Source organism: Schistosoma haematobium, chromosome 1 (genome assembly GCF_000699445.3).
Source record: "Schistosoma haematobium chromosome 1, whole genome shotgun sequence".
Lineage (NCBI taxonomy): Eukaryota > Metazoa > Platyhelminthes > Trematoda > Strigeidida > Schistosomatidae > Schistosoma > Schistosoma haematobium.
Window position 1 is genome coordinate 84659451 of NC_067196.1, and position 18149 is coordinate 84677599.

Consider the following 18149-nt stretch of genomic DNA (forward strand, 5'->3'; position numbering starts at 1 on the left):
GATATCCAGAAGCTAGAGATAAAGTGCAGTAGAACGAGCTATAGGTAAACGTTCTCAACTTTACGAGTAGTCAAATGAAAGTATTTACATTGGAGTCTTTCACGAACAAACTTGACATACTTGAAAGGGCTCAGAATGTTGTCTCATTATAACTCACTAATATTTTTCTTTATAACTCCTAAAACACCCAGGTTCCAACCTGGAGGTTTTTCCTATTCATTCCATAAATATTTAAACCGTTTCAGCCTGTAGAAAGGCCTAAATCGACTGATACGGGAGTAAATTAATTAATCCTGGGGCTATAAAAATAATTTTTCTATTTTGAAATCGACCTGGACTTGCATAACTGAGTTATCTAATGTACAATAACTATTGTTTAATTCCGCAAACTGACAAATTGTTGTAGGTTGGTTCATTACAAATTTCTTACTTGTTCACGTTATTAAGTAAGATATACATATGTCACTTTTATATTGACTATATCTAACTTTTTAAATCTTGATAAATACAACGACTTGATTGTTTATAAATTGTGACGTGTAGTGCAATCATATTCTTGCCATGAATGATCCTAGCAACGCACTCAACTGTACTCAAGAAAAATGAGCTCCTAATCAACTATTAATTCAACTTAGATTAGTGTAGGGGAGTAGCTGATCTGCCTACCTTGGTTGACAGCGAAGTTTTGGAATCGTATCATAGCGTCAGCGTGCGAGGGCAAAGGAATCAATCGAATATTAGCTTGTCACAAAGATTGGATACTCGTCGCATATATGTTACTCACCAGTGTCCTATGGAAAGTGTTTTGTAAAAAGCTCCACGGTTCCTTTGTTGATTAATCGTATTCTGGTATTTTTGTGTATTTTAAAGTCACCAGCAGTTACGTTCTCAAATATAAATGTTCCAGGTGTATATAAGGGTTTTAAGTAAACTTGTAGGACTTGTCGTTTCATGACTCAGAAATATGAGCGTTCGACTGAACATATTAGTTTTCCTCAGTCCAATGCTGCATCATTCAAACTTTACCGATCTGAGTGATTACTATGAATGATTTTATTGTCTAAATCTTGAATAGCCTGATTCATTAGTTGGAAAACACATTTGCCATCCGGTGTTTTATATGAGGCTTTGAAAATACAGGAGCTATTTCATGATATCATCTTACTTACTGTTAATTTAAGTTTTCTGTCTAAATAACAGCAAATATCCATTAATAATGATAAAGTTGAACTTGTTTGAGACACTTTTTTGCTTGTTGGGGTTTTGATTTTATGGTTCATCTGAATGCTATTTTTCCTTTGCTTGAGCTTTCCATAATCCAGTCCTTTATTCTTTACCTAACTCTAGACACGAAACTTTAAATAAATGAATAGTTAAGCGTAAATGAACCTCAAATATAAAATGTTATAACTGTGGTTAACCACTAATTTTGCTGATAAATTTGAATTCGTGATGTTTACATGGGGACGTGAACACAATACGTCGTATGACCTCCTTATGCCTCCGAACTATCAAGTGTTTTGTGGATGTACTTCTGACTCATTGCTTTCCTTATATCAGCTAACGTTTTTAGACCATAAGTTGGTTACTGAGAGAATTGTCAGAATACTACACACTTTAACCCTGCTAACGTTTATCTGTGTGGTTTCCACTTGGCAGATGTAACTGGTCGTAACAACTAAGTAATCAAACACTACTTACCTGTTCGGGAAATTTTTGCAGATATAGTAGGTTATAGGGAAGATAGTGGAGACCAAACCAAAATGCCGCATCAGCATATGAAGTGACTGTTTGTCTATATATGTTATTTGAATATATACAGATGACCTATTTGTGATCAGCAGCTGAAGATAGTAGGTAGAATGACTCCAAGATTGTCAGAATGGAGCGGATGAATTCGCTCTCTGTCTTTTCCTGGTTCAAGTATCACTTCATTAATGCCTTTTCGTTCCATCGAGAACCACATACTCAACCTTTGAACATTTTATCGTTAATACTACAGTATTTCTTTTTTCTAATACTTATTATGCTAATTTTGCCTCACCATCGTAATGTGCTTTGGCAAATCGAAATAACGCTCATGTGCACCAGACCCTCTGTGGATTATGAATGATTGGCCTACACATAAGCTTTGAATTATGAGAAAAAATTAATTTATATTTAGTTTACGTTGTGTGACATTTTGCATGTCCTTATGTGCCTTCTCGATCATTTTAATATACAACAGGCTTTTTGGGCAAACTCTATGCAAAGACGTATTTTGAGCACTAGTATTGATAATCGAATTCAATCTTCTAGTGCTAACTTATAAATTATTTAATGAAGTTTGCCATCTCATGCAGCTGAACACATGAATTACTTAAACCTCAGTTCATTGTTAATAGCAATGGATCTTTACCATTTGGATTGCTTATGAACATTCTCTGACCTTGAATATTTCAATACCAGGAAAAAAACACGCTTTGTAACTTTATTTTTATTTGTGTTTGAACACATAAATATTGGTACAAGAGAGCAACAATATATATGCGCCACACAAAACAATGAGAATTCGAAGAGAAAGCAAAAAAAGGGAAGGAGCGTAACAAAAAAGAGAACAATGATGAAGAGGTTGGTGTAAGGTAGTGTAGTAAAAATAATAGTAATAATGAGGGAAGCGGAAAGGTACAATCAGAAAAAATCTTTCAGTTAAGGAAGATACAACCACTTTTTATGAAGAAAGTAAAAGAGGGTTACAGCAGGATCGCCACTGGCTTCTATTCTGAGCCATATCTAATAACGTCTCTAGTCACTGTGTAGCACCATCTTCCGAACCCCAGCCAGGGAGTCATGAAGGACCACCTCATTTGGTGGATCAGTCGTCACCGGTCATGGAGGGCAGGACAGTCTGACCGATATTGCCGGAGCAGCAGGCCAGTTGAACTGCCCTTCGAAGAATTCCGCCAATCGTCCAAGACGTCGATGGATGTTAGTGATTGGCATCCCGTCGTCCTCGCAGATTGTTTCGCTCACACCAGACTTCTTGCTGTCAGTGGCTCGGATGAGTTGGAAGAGCTTCCGGTAGTTACCAGATGCAGCTGCTGCTTTCAACTCATTAGCACGCTCCGACCACCAGGCTTCTCGGTCCTTAAGCAAGCTTTGCCCAATTTCCTTACGTAACATCCTTCGTTTGTGATCAAACTCACGGTCACCCGGAGTATACCGACGGGCTTCAATGAGTTGTAAGGAGCCTGAAGAAACCCAGTGCCTATAAGCGGGACGTTTCGCGAACCTACAACTGACTGTACCCGCCATTTTCATGGCGTCATGCAATTGCAACCAATGCTCATCAATACTTTTCGGTGTACTGGTAGCTAGCCTAGAAACTACCTCGGTTCGATACTTACTAGCAACAGAAGTTGCAACCAGCTTGCTAACATCAATCCGTTGGTGGCGGTCACTTCGTTGTCCACTGAAAAGTAAGGTAAGATTGGCGCAGACCAAGGCATGGTCAGAGTCCAGATAGGTACTCCAAAAGGGGCGGCAGTCTTGTACACAACGACGCCAGCGGTAGCTGATCGCGATGTGATCAATCTGAGTCCAGGCTTGGGATGCAGAGGGAGGACGCCAGGTGACACATCGGCGATGACTGTGCCGAAAGTTAGTGCTAGCCAGAAACAGGTTGTAGTTTGTGCACAGTTGCAGTAGACGGTCCCCGTTATCTGACCTGCGACCAACGAGTCCCCATCGGCCACCTAAACGACTCTTCTGTGCCCAGACGCCTGACCTGAGCATTCAAGTCTCCGGCTAGTACTACAATATCTGTCGAACGCACTTTCTGGAGAAGAACAGATAACTGGTGGTAAAACTCATCCTTGATTGCATCCGGGCTGCAATCTGTCGGGGCATAGGCGGAGATGACGAAAAGACATCGTTTCTCACGCCGATTTCTTCTCACTTTGATGGAACTCTCTAATCTAACAGCACATAACCGAGCGTTAATGGGGATCCAATCGATTAGTGCTGCCTCAGCTCTAGCGCTTAGTGCGAAACCAACGCCAGCAAGACCAGACGATGCCACAGGGTCCCCGGACAGGCGCACGTAAAACAAGCTTTTCGAAGCGACAGATGGAGAGCGAATTTGTAGTACTTCACCAGAGTCTTGAATACGGGTCTCGGATAGACAGCAGACATCGATATTAAGACTTTCCAAAGACATAGCTAGCCCTATCTGTTGTCCGACCTGCATAAGTGTGCGAACGTTCAAGGCAGCCAGTTTGAATGGTGCACGTGGTTTCAGAAACACTGCTTCAGTGCTCATATTCGGTGGTAACATACAATTTTCAACCGCACAGTGACTCGAAAACGTTTAGATACAGTCGAATTTCCACCAAAGACGAGCCGCTGTATAAGTATAAAAGAGGGTGAATAATGCGGTAAATAATAATAATAATAATAATCATTTGATTGTTATTCGAAGCGAGAAAAGTAGTTTCCATAGATATAGAGAGTTCATCATTTGCGTGTGGGCTGCGATACTGCCTGGGTGCCCAGACCGAAGCAGGTGGTTACCTTAGGGGCCACACCCCGAGCCTTTGACCTAAAGGTCTAGCCCACAAGGTCTCGCCACAAGAAGGCAGTGAGTAGGACTTCCCTGGCAGAGGCTATATACGCGTGGCCGTGTGAGAGTATTTCGAGAGGGAGAGCGGACTCTCCCCACTCTCGGCCGTACCAAGGCATTTGGGGGCGGGGGTGTTTGTTTACGAAAATGAGAGGACGAAAAGCGAATGTCCGGCGCTTTAACCGGATTCCAAACCAATGGTGCACATGGGCTCCAGTATCCTGAGGGAACAAATGGCGTATGAACCAATCGTTTGTCACTGGCTACCATGGGATTGCATCTCCTAACGATGCTCCACTGCCTTGTGGGCTAGACCTTTAGGTCAAAGGCTCGGGGTGTGGCCCCTAAGGTAACCACCTGCTTCGGTCTGGGCACCCAGGCAGTATCGCAGCCCACACGCAAATGATGAACTCTCTATATCTATGGAAACTACTTTTCTCGCTTCGAATAACAATCAAATGATTATTATTATCATTATTATTTACCGCATTATTCACCCTCTTTTATACTTATACAGCGGCTCGTCTTTGGTGGAAATTCGACTGTATCTAAACGTTTTCGAGTCACTGTGCGGTTGAAAATTGTATGTTACCACCGAATATGAGCACTGAAGCAGTGTTTCTGAAACCACGTGCACCATTCAAACTGGCTGCCTTGAACGTTCGCACACTTATGCAGGTCGGACAACAGATAGGGCTAGCTATGTCTTTGGAAAGTCTTAATATCGATGTCTGCTGTCTATCCGAGACCCGTATTCAAGACTCTGGTGAAGTACTACAAATTCGCTCTCCATCTGTCGCTTCGAAAAGCTTGTTTTACGTGCGCCTGTCCGGGGACCCTGTGGCATCGTCTGGTCTTGCTGGCGTTGGTTTCGCACTAAGCGCTAGAGCTGAGGCAGCACTAATCGATTGGATCCCCATTAACGCTCGGTTATGTGCTGTTAGATTAGAGAGTTCCATCAAAGTGAGAAGAAATCGGCGTGAGAAACGATGTCTTTTCGTCATCTCCGCCTATGCCCCGACAGATTGCAGCCCGGATGCAATCAAGGATGAGTTTTACCACCAGTTATCTGTTCTTCTCCAGAAAGTGCGTTCGACAGATATTGTAGTACTAGCCGGAGACTTGAATGCTCAGGTCAGGCGTCTGGGCACAGAAGAGTCGTTTAGGTGGCCGATGGGGACTCGTTGGTCGCAGGTCAGATAACGGGGACCGTCTACTGCAACTGTGCACAAACTACAACCTGTTTCTGGCTAGCACTAACTTTCGGCACAGTCATCGCCGATGTGTCACCTGGCGTCCTCCCTCTGCATCCCAAGCCTGGACTCAGATTGATCACATCGCGATCAGCTACCGCTGGCGTCGTTGTGTACAAGACTGCCGCCCCTTTTGGAGTACCTATCTGGACTCTGACCATGCCTTGGTCTGCGCCAATCTTACCTTACTTTTCAGTGGACAACGAAGTGACCGCCACCAACGGATTGATGTTAGCAAGCTGGTTGCAACTTCTGTTGCTAGTAAGTATCGAACCGAGGTAGTTTCTAGGCTAGCTACCAGTACACCGAAAAGTATTGATGAGCATTGGTTGCAATTGCATGACGCCATGAAAATGGCGGGTACAGTCAGTTGTAGGTTCGCGAAACGTCCCGCTTATAGGCACTGGGTTTCTTCAGGCTCCTTACAACTCATTGAAGCCCGTCGGTATACTCCGGGTGACCGTGAGTTTGATCACAAACGAAGGATGTTACGTAAGGAAATTGGGCAAAGCTTGCTTAAGGACCGAGAAGCCTGGTGGTCGGAGCGTGCTAATGAGTTGAAAGCAGCAGCTGCATCTGGTAACTACCGGAAGCTCTTCCAACTCATCCGAGCCACTGACAGCAAGAAGTCTGGTGTGAGCGAAACAATCTGCGAGGACGACGGGATGCCAATCACTAACATCCATCGACGTCTTGGACGATTGGCGGAATTCTTCGAAGGGCAGTTCAACTGGCCTGCTGCTCCGGCAATATCGGTCAGACTGTCCTGCCCTCCATGACCGGTGACGACTGATCCACCAAATGAGGTGGTCCTTCATGACTCCCTGGCTGGGGTTCGGAAGATGGTGCTACACAGTGACTAGAGACGTTATTAGATATGGCTCAGAATAGAAGCCAGTGGCGATCCTGCTGTAACCCTCTTTTACTTTCTTCATAAAAAGTGGTTGTATCTTCCTTAACTGAAAGATTTTTTCTGATTGTACCTTTCCGCTTCCCTCATTATTACTATTATTTTTACTACACTACCTTACACCAACCTCTTCATCATTGTTCTCTTTTTTGTTACGCTCCTTCCCTCTTTTTGCTTTCTCTTCGAATTCTCATTGTTTTGTGTGGCGCATATATATTGTTGCTCTCTTGTACCAATATTTATGTGTTCAAGTAAGTAATAAATAAAGCAACACCCCCGTCACGAGAAGGCAGTGAGTAGGACTTCCCTGGGAGAAGCTGTATACGCGTGGCCTTGTGAGAGTATTTCGAGAGGGTGGGCGGACCCATCCCGCTCTCGGCCATACCAGGGCATTTGGGGGCTAGATAATACCCCAAGCTTAAAAATGAATAATCACATTTCATTTATATGTATAATTGTATATTTTTTGTTCCATATAATCTTTGTTTTGAAAAGTTTTATTCTGACTGTTTTATGCATGATCATCTTTGCAAAGATCTTCGTTTCATTTACGTTCAAAAACTAATTATCTATACAGAAAGTAACCTATTCATTAAGTATACGTTTAATTATCCAACTGTTAACCACAATGAAAGGCAGTGATACTACCTCCACTTCCCAATTATCAAGATGTTAAAGCGAGGTTCGTACCCGCGAATAGGTAGTTGAAGAATTCTACATTAACCACATGCACATATGTTTGTGGTTTGTTCTCTCTCACATTTGGCCGTTGCTGATAGTATCTGGCTAACTGACATTGAGTATGTTGCGTAGACAATTATTTATAAATACTTGTACCTTATTGATGATGGTCATGGTAGTTCTCCAAGTTCCAGCTCCGTACAATGAAACTGTTTCGATGTTCGCATTTAAGATTGTGACTTTAATGTTGTCTTGCAGACAGTTGTTTTGAATTGCATATGTTCTTCAATTGTGGTAATGCGACCCTTGCTTTTCCAATCCTTGCCTGTACATCTGCATCACATCTTCCTTGTTCATCGATGATACTGACCAGGTGTCAGAGATTCCACCTGTTCCAAAGTTTATCCATCAAGTGTGATTGGGTTAGTTGGTGTTCTCCGTGTTGTATTTGAGGATCTTGCTTTTTGCCCCCAAATGCCCTGGTACGACCGAGGGTGGAGAGTAGGCTCTCCCTTTCCAAATGCTCTCACATGGCTATGCGTATACGACAATTGCCAACAAATCCCTACTCACTGCCTTCTCACGACGGGCGTGTTGTTTACAAAATTGACAGGATGATAAGTCATTCCCCGGCGCTTTATTCGGGTTGGTGAATATCGAGAATCCACATAGAGGAGTTGGGAAACCCTGATTCCAAACCAATGATGCATATGAGCTCCAAGACTCCGAGGAAACGTGTAGCGTATAAATCAGTTGTTGGTCACGGGTAACCATAGGACTGCATCTCCTGACGTTGCTCCACTGCCTTGTGAATCAGACCTTTAGGTAGAAGACTCCGGGTGTGGCCCCTCAATAAAACCACCTGCTTTGGTCTGTACACCCGGGCAGTATCACTGCGCACATATAGATCAAGTGACTTGTGTTGCACACATTATTTCCGCGCCACTTTGAACTAATATTTATGTGTTCAAATAAATAATCCTGCTTTCTCCGTTGTATATGTTGAGGCCTGCTGATGCCACACTGTCTATCTTCAGCCGTATTTGTTCTCGTTTGTCGAATACAAGTGTCAGCTCATTTTCAAAGTCTAAGTCGTCTAGTTGTATCCATGCTGTCCATTGTACTAAATGCTTTCCCTCGGATGTCGAGTTCTTCATAATCCAGTCAACGACCAGAAGAGAGAGAAAGGGTGAGAGTAAACAACTTTGTCTGATACCGGCCCTCACTTGGAATGCATCTGTCAGCTTCACTCCACTCACGACTTTGCAATATAGTCCGTCGTATGAATTCCGGATGATGTTGACTATATCCTCAGTCACTCACACCATAGTGTCAAAGAAGGTTTCATAATGTTCACCTGTCCACACTGTCAAATGCGTTCTCATAGTCTAGGAAGTTGATATATAGTGACGACTTCCACAGAGTTGATTGTTCAACGACGATCCGTAGTGTCACGATCTGATCTGTGCACGACCAATCCTTACGCAATCTGGTCTGTTGATCTGAAAGTTTGGTGTCTACTGAATCTTTCATACGATTCAGCAATACTCTGTCGAAAACCTTTCCTCATACCGATAATAGTGTGATGCCTCTGTTGTTCTCACATTCGCTCAGATAACCTCCCTCTGGTATCTTGATGAGGTGTCAATCTTTCCAGTCTGTAAGTGGCATTTATCACTCCTCCCAAATATTTCTGAATAGAACGTGGTGCATGTTTGCACTTACTTCTATATGTGACTTCAGTGTTTCATGTAGTGTGTTGTCAGATCGTGCTGCTTTCCCACTCCTGATTTGTTTGATGACAATCCTGACTTCTTCGATCGTTGGTGTGGGAAGAGCTATAGGATGGTTTGTAGTTACTGCTTCAATGTCTGGTAGGTTCGATGAAATTGGTCTATTTAAGCTGTTCTCAAAGTTTTCCACACATTTGTTTCGTTGTTCTTGAATATCAGTGATTGTCTTGCCTTCTCTGTCGTCGACCGGTTTATCTGGTTTACTATATTTCGGTGTCGGTTTCTTCGTCGTGTCATATAGTTGTTTGATATTTCCTCTCGCAGAGTTTTCAGCTGTCGTTGCCAGGTCTTCCATGTATTTCTGCTTGTCAACTCCAATACTCCTCTTCACTTGTTTGTTTGCTTCTGTTTATTCAGCTCGTTCCTTGTGTTTATGTGTGCATGTTCGACCGTTGTTGATTGCTGTCTTCTTGTTCCTCACTTCTTGAATCTGAGACAGGGTTTTCATAGAGATCCATTTATGATGATGATGCATCCTGTGGCCCAGTACCACCTGACACGTTGAAGTTAGTACTTCTTTGATCCCTTTCCAATTGTCCTCCATGGTAGTTTCTTTCAGAAGATCCTATAAGGCTTGAAACCTGTTCTCGAGAGTTATCTTGAATTGGTTGAGTTTATTAGTATCTCGAAGGAAGGCTGTGACGAACCTTTCCAATGCTGTTTCTCCAGTTGTCCAGTGCATCCCTAGCTTCAGTCCCATCTTAGCAAACATCAGGTAGATGGTGATCGGAATCTATGTCAGATTCTCTCCTGGTTCTCACATCTTCCATTGTTCATTTGAATATTTTAGTGATGCAAATATGGCCGATGTGATTCTCTGTAGTGTGATCTGGTGAGACCCATGTAGTGATGTGAATGTGATTGTATGGAAAAATCGTGTCACCTGTAAACATTTTGTTGAATGCACATAGATTTGAGAATCTCTCACCATTCTCATTCGTTTCTCCCTGTCACTCGATGTTGTACCATGATATCTTCATAGCCGGTGTTGTCGATTCGGACTTTGGTGTTTAGGTCTCGTACCTGGATGTTCAGGTCCATTCCTGAGCACTTCACCTTGATTGATTGCAGTCTCTCATAAAACTGATGTTTATCGTCGTCGTTGCCACCATTAGTGGGTGTGTAACTGTGGATAACATTCATTGTGATTCCCCCTTCTTTGTTTTGAAGGATGCTTTGATGATTCTAGATCCATGAGATTCCCATCCTATGAATGCTATTCAGGCTTCTTTGAACAACATCCGAACAACTTTCTGAGTGTGTGAAGCATTTTCTTTTTCGTAATCAGTGTACAGCATCATCTCTCCCTTATCTAACCATTAATGTCCAGCTTGGGTCCAATGGGTTTCATTTATGCCGAGCACGATCAAGTTATATTTCCTCATTTCCGTTGCTATTTGACCGGTCTTCCCAGTCTTCCACATTGTCCGTAACTTCCATGTACCTATATTAATTGTTGCTGTGGTTGTTAGCAGGGGCATCGGCCATGTGACTTCCGAAGAATCTCGTCTTCCACCATAAGGTGTCTTGATTCTTCTGAATGAATGTCCTTGAATCCATAGGTCAAAGTTTAAATGCTTTAGTTTATTTATTTGGGTTAGCGTTTTTTTTAGTAAGGTTGTTTTCTACGGGATAAGATTGCTGACCTTACACCCCACCCTCGTTCTTTACCCGGGATTCAGTCCGGCAGTAGCCCTAGAAGTGCTAAAGGTGGAGTTTTCTCATAACTATATATACGATAATTTTGCTGTCTAAATGAATTTTGTTCATAGAAGTTTTGCTATTCTAATTAATTTAATTTATCATTTTGTTTTCTAGACCTCTGAAAAATTCGTTAAAAGTTTCGCTACATTAACTGTTAAACTAATTCTCCAAGATTTGCCAATTCAATTGTCTTTTTCATTCTGATTGATTTTTTTTCTTATTCAAAAGTTATGGTGACGCCTATTGAGAAATATACTTTAGGAAATCCATGTAATAATGGTCATCTGGACAAAGATGATGATGAAAATGATGACGATGATGAAATCAGTCTAAGTTCTGATGATGAAATTAAATTAAATAATGGTTTAGACAGAAAGAATTCACAATCTGTTTGGTTTCGTGCACAAAAACGTATTGTTGGTCGAGTTCTACAAAATGATCAATCTATCAAATCAATAATTGGTAAAAGAGCTTATGAATCACTTAAATCTTTACGTTCTTTAATGAAATTACATATCAAACCTGAAAAAGATGTAAAACAATTATATAAATATTTAATTAAAACAATTGGAAAAATTGGTGTTATATCAAAACAACAAAATTTAACTGAAGAAGATTATACAAATATCAATGAAATTAAAGAGAAAAGTCGTATAATTGGTCTAACATTAATAAGTTTTGCACAAACTGAATATACATATAATTATAATTTTATTAAAGAACAAATAGATGATTGTAAAGAGATTATATGTCAAGCTGTATCATCATATTTAAGTCAAAAATCAATTGAACGTATTAAACATGTATTTAATGTATTAAGTTCAAGCGAATTTCTTGATTCTGTATATGATCCAAAAGCGGATGAAATAAAAAAAGCACATCTTCGTAATTTAGCTAAATATTTAAGTCTTTTATTAGAACAAATTAAATAGAATATTGTTTTTATTCAATTTAATTATTGAATAAAAAAAATAACTATTGTCCCTTTTGTGATCTTAACATTTATGATACTTGTATACATTAACTATTGAATTATATATATATATATATATATATATATATATATATATATATATATATATATATATATATGGGTATAGGTGATGATTTATGTATCTACCTAGGGTTCAGAACGTTCAGTGATTTTTTTCTCCCTATATTATTCACATACACACTTATGTCTACCTAATTGTCATTTTGTGGAAACATGCTTATCGTTCTATGAATGATTATTCTTATTCGGATACCATGTATGACAAGTAATTGTATGTATTTTAATGCTGCATAGTATTCATATTCTGATTGTATATTATAATAATGAATATATAGTTTATTCAGTTTTCCCTTCTTTATACTTTTGATTATGATTGTGTGTTTTTTTTCACTTTCTAATGAAAATTACTTATTATCTATACATGCACAAGAGAAAATGACACCCAATTTTTGATATAAATTTTAAATAAATAAAAATTCAAATTGTAGTTTATTGTGTTTATCTGTTGTTTTTCTTATTTTGTTTTTAATTATCAGGTACACTGTATTATATAAGGGTTGTTCTTTTTTTAAAGAAAACACGTATTTTAGTGGTTGTGTGCTGGTGGTGGTCGGTATTGACAATATAATCCTTAAACTTTGTTTATAGTCCGTCCTGATAACTGTTACCAGATAACGCCCCGACGATGTATTCATCAGAATGTTGCGTGTTTAAATCACGTCGGGCTCATGATTGCTGTTGTGTTCGGTATTTACTATAATCCTTAAACTTCGTATATAGTTCGTTCTGATAACTTACTAGATAACGCCCTAAAGGTGTATTAATTCAGAAGGTGAATATGAAATGTTGATTAAGTTTATTATTGCACCATGCACAAATAACCAAAATTATAGGTACGATAAGAAAGCACGAAGGTGGCCTATGCTTCATTGGGAGTAACAGGCGTTAGTAAGAAAGCATGAAAGAGTTGTGCCGAAAAGCAAACGGAGAAGCGTGAGAGTCGAATGAGCGAGTCAATGAACAGAATTAAAATGTACATATATATACATAGGGAAATGAATGAATCATTGAATTAATTAAGCGACTAATATTAAAACTAGCAGAATGAATATATGCATAGGCAGTGAACAATGCTCAAGCATACATATTCATACAAATGCAACATTAATAAAGGTAAAATGGTATAGATAAGTTGTTATTGGATGGATTTCTCTGTCCGTTAAATAAGTTAACAAAAGGGATCAACCAAATTAAATGTAAACAAACTGAATTGCACGTGAGCTGCTATAGTCGTATGAATAACTGTCGTTTATTTTTTTAACACATCTGTCCACTCGTTCGAACTTTTGACGTTGCATCCGGCAATCAACCCAAGTAAAGTTGGAATCAGTATTTACACTATCGTAATCCATTATGGAGGGCGTGCTTCCTTATCTGTCTATTTCGCTGGCATATATGCGAAAATATAAAGTTTTCTACGATGAAAATATCACTCCATCATGCTATGGAAGTGCCGAGTGCAACGCACTCAGTCATAATGGAGGAAAATTACAGCACAGCAAACTTCATACTTCAGTTAATTCCATAATAGAAAGGATTCAAAAATATCAACATCTGAATAACTAAATGAACGAAAACTTAACCTCAGCTCCTGAATACGACACACTTAGATGACTTGATAACATGGAGTTTATCCCCAGCCAACTTTGACATTCCTCACCTAGTTGCACCCGATTTTTTCTATCAGAGAATTTCAGCCTAATTTGGTAAAAAGAAGGTTTATTGATGGACTAATCAGTTTAATGGTGACAGCTTTGGAGTTTTGCACTAATTTCCAAAGTCAGTGACTCATAGCTTGTATCTTATTAATGGCTGAGTAAAAAAATAAGTATAACCTATCATTACTTACTTACTAAGACTGTTGATATTCTAAGACTAAAACATGAAGAAGTATAGCATTTCCAAAAATTGCGTTAAGAATGTGATTAAAAACTAAACATAATATATGGGGTTTGGAACCTTAACCATGAATCTTAACCTAACTTCCAATCCTTACGTTTTTAGGTTTTTCGTAATAAAGTATTAATATAACATATTGTGATTGACTATACCTTGGAATTACTATTTTAGAGGTCTCTGGAGATGGTCAGCAAAGTATGCTTTCTACCTTTAGATTACTTAACATATCCATGTGAATATATGGTTGTTTATCCGTATCTTTTAATGTATTTTGCATAAATTTATAAGAAAAACATTATAAAGATTTCCAAAGAAAATATGAACCTTAACATTATATCTCAGATGACTGTCAATACTTTGATAATCAAGTGAGTTCAGTTGGAACTTATTATTTTGTACTTCTTTTGCTTTTAAAAAGAACTATTTTTAAGTTGGTGTAGCCCCTTCAATATTTGTGCTAATATTATAATAATCCATATGCTATTATGAACTTCAATGACCTTAAATTAACTCTGTTACCAATGGTGTAAACTGTTGTTTCGCCCTCATAAGGATAATGTTACTGATATTAATACATATGGTCATTTATTAGTGAAAAAAACTGTAGTGTTACTTAATAAGTGTAATTGTATTACAGTAATACTGATTTTTGATAAGCGTGATTATTATTACTCATTTTGACACCCTTATTTGTTTAGTCGTGATGTTTAGGTCATACTGATCAAAAATATTTAATTAAAAGTAAAACAATCGTTTATTAGATTTCAAGGTTAGCGAATGGAAGAGTATTTTATTCTATGTGAATTTTACAAGAGATTTCATAGCTCTAGGATATTAATGTAAATTGTTATTGACGTCTTTCGAAATGACCGATCCATGGATGCAGCCAAAATTAATTAATGAATTGAAATATATTAAGAACGGTTCTCTGTAATAAAAACGTACGCAAAATGTTATTCATCAGTTAAGGTGATTTAATAATACTAAATATAAGAAGTAATAATATGTTTTTGGATAACCCTTCTCTTCAAGATATCTGAAGTCTTTGTACCTTTAAAATTGATGTTTATTTGGAGAATTTATGTAATAAGGTTATTGACACTTTTGGAAGTTTGAGTTTTGTATATTTGTCAATAAATCTTGGTGGTAGCTCGTTTTCAAAAAGCATTTCCTTTAAGAAGTCTAACTCTACGTATATGACATTGGGACGGCGACTGAGCTATACAGCTCAGCTTTTCTTCTTATCAATAATTTTCCAGCTGCGGAAGCAAGGTAGCTGGCCACTCTATTTAGGTCTTCTGTAAACAGATCTCGAAGTTTCATCAGCTTTTGTCATTTTAAAATAGAGAAAGATGATGTTTAATCTGTTTTCAACTTCAGGTGGAATTTTTATTGCGGAGTGACAGTTGTTGAATGCCTGTAGAATATTTTTTCAAATCACATTTATCTCCTTAACTGATAAAAGCATTATCCACGTACCTGTTATGCAAATGGAAGTTATCTTCAGTTGATTGTTTTTTCAAATTGACAGTGAAATAGTTTGCTGGCAATCCACCAAGATGAGATACCATTAGTTGTAACATTTTTTTATCTGTAGATTTCGTCAAATTGAAATCATATACTAAACGATTCTTGTAATAATAGTTTATCTAAAAAAGACTATTATTTCCGATAGTCATCGTCTTATGGCTCATGTATTTACATATGAAGCAAATGATCTCTGTAAGTGGGACATGCATGAAAAATGATTCAACGTCAAGCAAAATCACGATTTTTTCGTCTACATTTACCTTCTTTATGAGATCGTGGAATCCAGAAGTTTCACTTAGGGAATAAATGTTATTATGCCTTCTTATAGATTCTATAGGAGACCTGCTAGCCAGTTTGCTGTATATTAAACGGGGTCAAGAAATTTCAAAGATCGTATGGAGAGATAATTCAGTTTTAGGTACTTTGGGTTAGTCATATAATTGTGACATTGTTGACCCTGTTGGCTTAGTCTACTAGTATCTTCATTAATTACGTAATTCTTATTCCTTCACTGAAAGATTCGTCTAGTTGTTTTTTTTAAAAATCTCTTCCGTCTTGTTTTTCCCGTTGACGTGCTAAACAAACTCGTTATCATTTGACAAAGACAACCTGAAATATAGTCCATTGCCTTTAAAAATAATTGTATCATTTAGATAATAACTTATTACTGCATATGATGACATTTTCCACAAATTTAATTAATGGAATGATAAATCATATCACGATGATCACTACTGTAGTATGTTTATCAGCCAATCTTGGATAATTCATTCATGTAAATGTTGATATGAATTACACTAAACAGTTACCAACCGATCACATTATACTTAAGTTTGTATAGATTGAATAGAGCATGTTGTAAATGTGATCATATTATACCTTTATATAATATTTCTTCTATATTACAAAAGTTACTCATTTCGAATTTTGTTCTACAGTTCAAGGTCGTTCTCGCTTTTCTAATTGTCTCGCCTCTGTATTATAATTTTATCGATTTTATGTTCAATTTGGTTAGCGTTTTGAATTATTTCTTCTGGTTAGCAATTTTTTAGCGAGTTAGTTTTCTACGGGATGGGGTCGCTAACTCCATGCCCAACCCTTCTTCTTTATCTGGACTTGGAACTGGCAGTAGCCCCAGAGGGGCTTTAGGCGAATGAACTAGAATTATCCACATTGTTCAATCAATTAACTTCAATATATATATGTCTTCTCTATAGAGACGTTATTCATTCATTAATAAATTGAAAAGTTGACATCTTACTCAGATTTCTCACTTCAATTGCATTAGTTACATTAATATAGAGTAAATGTTACTTAAGTAGTTTAGTTCATCTATTTTTATGGCATGTGCCGTATGAATAAATAAAACATTTAATGATATTGCATTAAATTTTAGTCAACTACATTTTACAGTTTGTTTACTTAAGTAGTAGTATCATTTCTTAAAGAAAAGTAATAGCTTACAATGAAATGAGTACTTATTTAGAATATTCATTAGAATGAGTCTGAGTGTAAGAAAAGGCGTGATATGCATATATAAATATATATATTACGTTCCACGTTTTTCTGTGTAGGTAATACTCTTTACAGAGTAACTTCATATAGTCTATCCAAGACCTCATCAGAGATCGGACCCAAGGTAGTCAAGCTAAGTGACGAGAACTAAATTGTTAACATCACTAAATTGTAATTGATTGATTCATACTTCAAACCACAATCATTTCCAGTTTTACAAGTACTAGTCACTCTAGAATATGTCTTGTCTATTCAACACTTTATCATTTTAAGACATCATTCGATTTTGTGTAGCTAATGCCAGTTCGACACAAACATACTGTCACATTCACATTATTCTCAAGTAATTTGTACTGGACACATGAATGTCTATGTAGCATCAGAAATATTTTATTCACATACTTGTCTTCATTCTATTTGGATAAGGTGTTTTCCTTATCTTACTGTTCACAAATCATTATACGTATATGATTAGACTAGTCTTATTTTGTGAGTTTGATAAACAGGTTTTCGGGAAATTAGTGCAAGTTTGCATATGGTATTTTTCAAATACCGGATTCACTCGAAGTAACGGTGAGATGCAGAGAACACTGGACATCTCTTTCCACCTTGTATGTTTCACCCGTGTTTACAACGTGTTCTATTTTGCGATAGCCAACGATAATTATGAGTTTCAAACTATTGAGGAATTCCTCTAGGTTAAAACGCGCTCTAATCGAAGCAGGTAGGTAAGACAAATATCACATTACAATTCGACAATAATCTCCAGCCCCATAGAAGAGAGAATTCGAAAATTTAGGGAAAGCTTGATGGTAAAGAAAAAGTCAAAGTTGCGACAGAATAACTCTGTACATTATAATTTTAAAACACGTGACAAATTTAGAAAACCAACATCGATAACCGGCAATCAGATAACAGCAAACATCAGTGTGATAATACGAATCGGAAATAAATTGTTCATTCATCAATGCACTTGATATTTATTAGTTGTCAGTTTAGCGATCAGAAAGTGTGCAATGATTATTCGGAAAATTCATATCTCAAAAACATATCTCTATATATGCTTCCCACTTGATGATCTATTGTTGGTTATGAGAATGAATGAATTGTGGAAACTGTGCTATTTGAAATTCGTGTTTCGCACTTGAAAGTGGTCTTAAGGAAATTGTAAAACTAGGTTCCGTGTCATTCAGTCACTCGTTATCAAGAC

At 37.9% G+C, this 18149-nt stretch overlaps 1 protein-coding gene across 1 annotated transcript; it reads left to right on the forward strand.

The window, feature by feature from the left end:
- The first annotated feature begins 310 nt into the window (after nt 1–310).
- TNFAIP8L3 (Tumor necrosis factor alpha-induced protein 8-like protein 3) lies at nt 311–12420 on the forward strand. The gene is made up of 2 exons (XM_012944972.2): nt 311–446; nt 11056–12420. The coding sequence occupies exon 2, from the start codon at nt 11172–11174 to the stop codon at nt 11871–11873; it is 702 nt and encodes a 233-aa protein (XP_012800426.1). The 5' UTR covers nt 311–446; nt 11056–11171; the 3' UTR covers nt 11874–12420.
- The last annotated feature ends 5729 nt before the right edge of the window (nt 12421–18149 follow it).

Excerpts from the sequence above, each read along its gene's own strand:
- TNFAIP8L3 (XM_012944972.2), top strand. The coding sequence starts at position 11,172 with ATGGTGACGCCTATTGAGAAATATACTTTAGGAAATCCATGTAATAAT.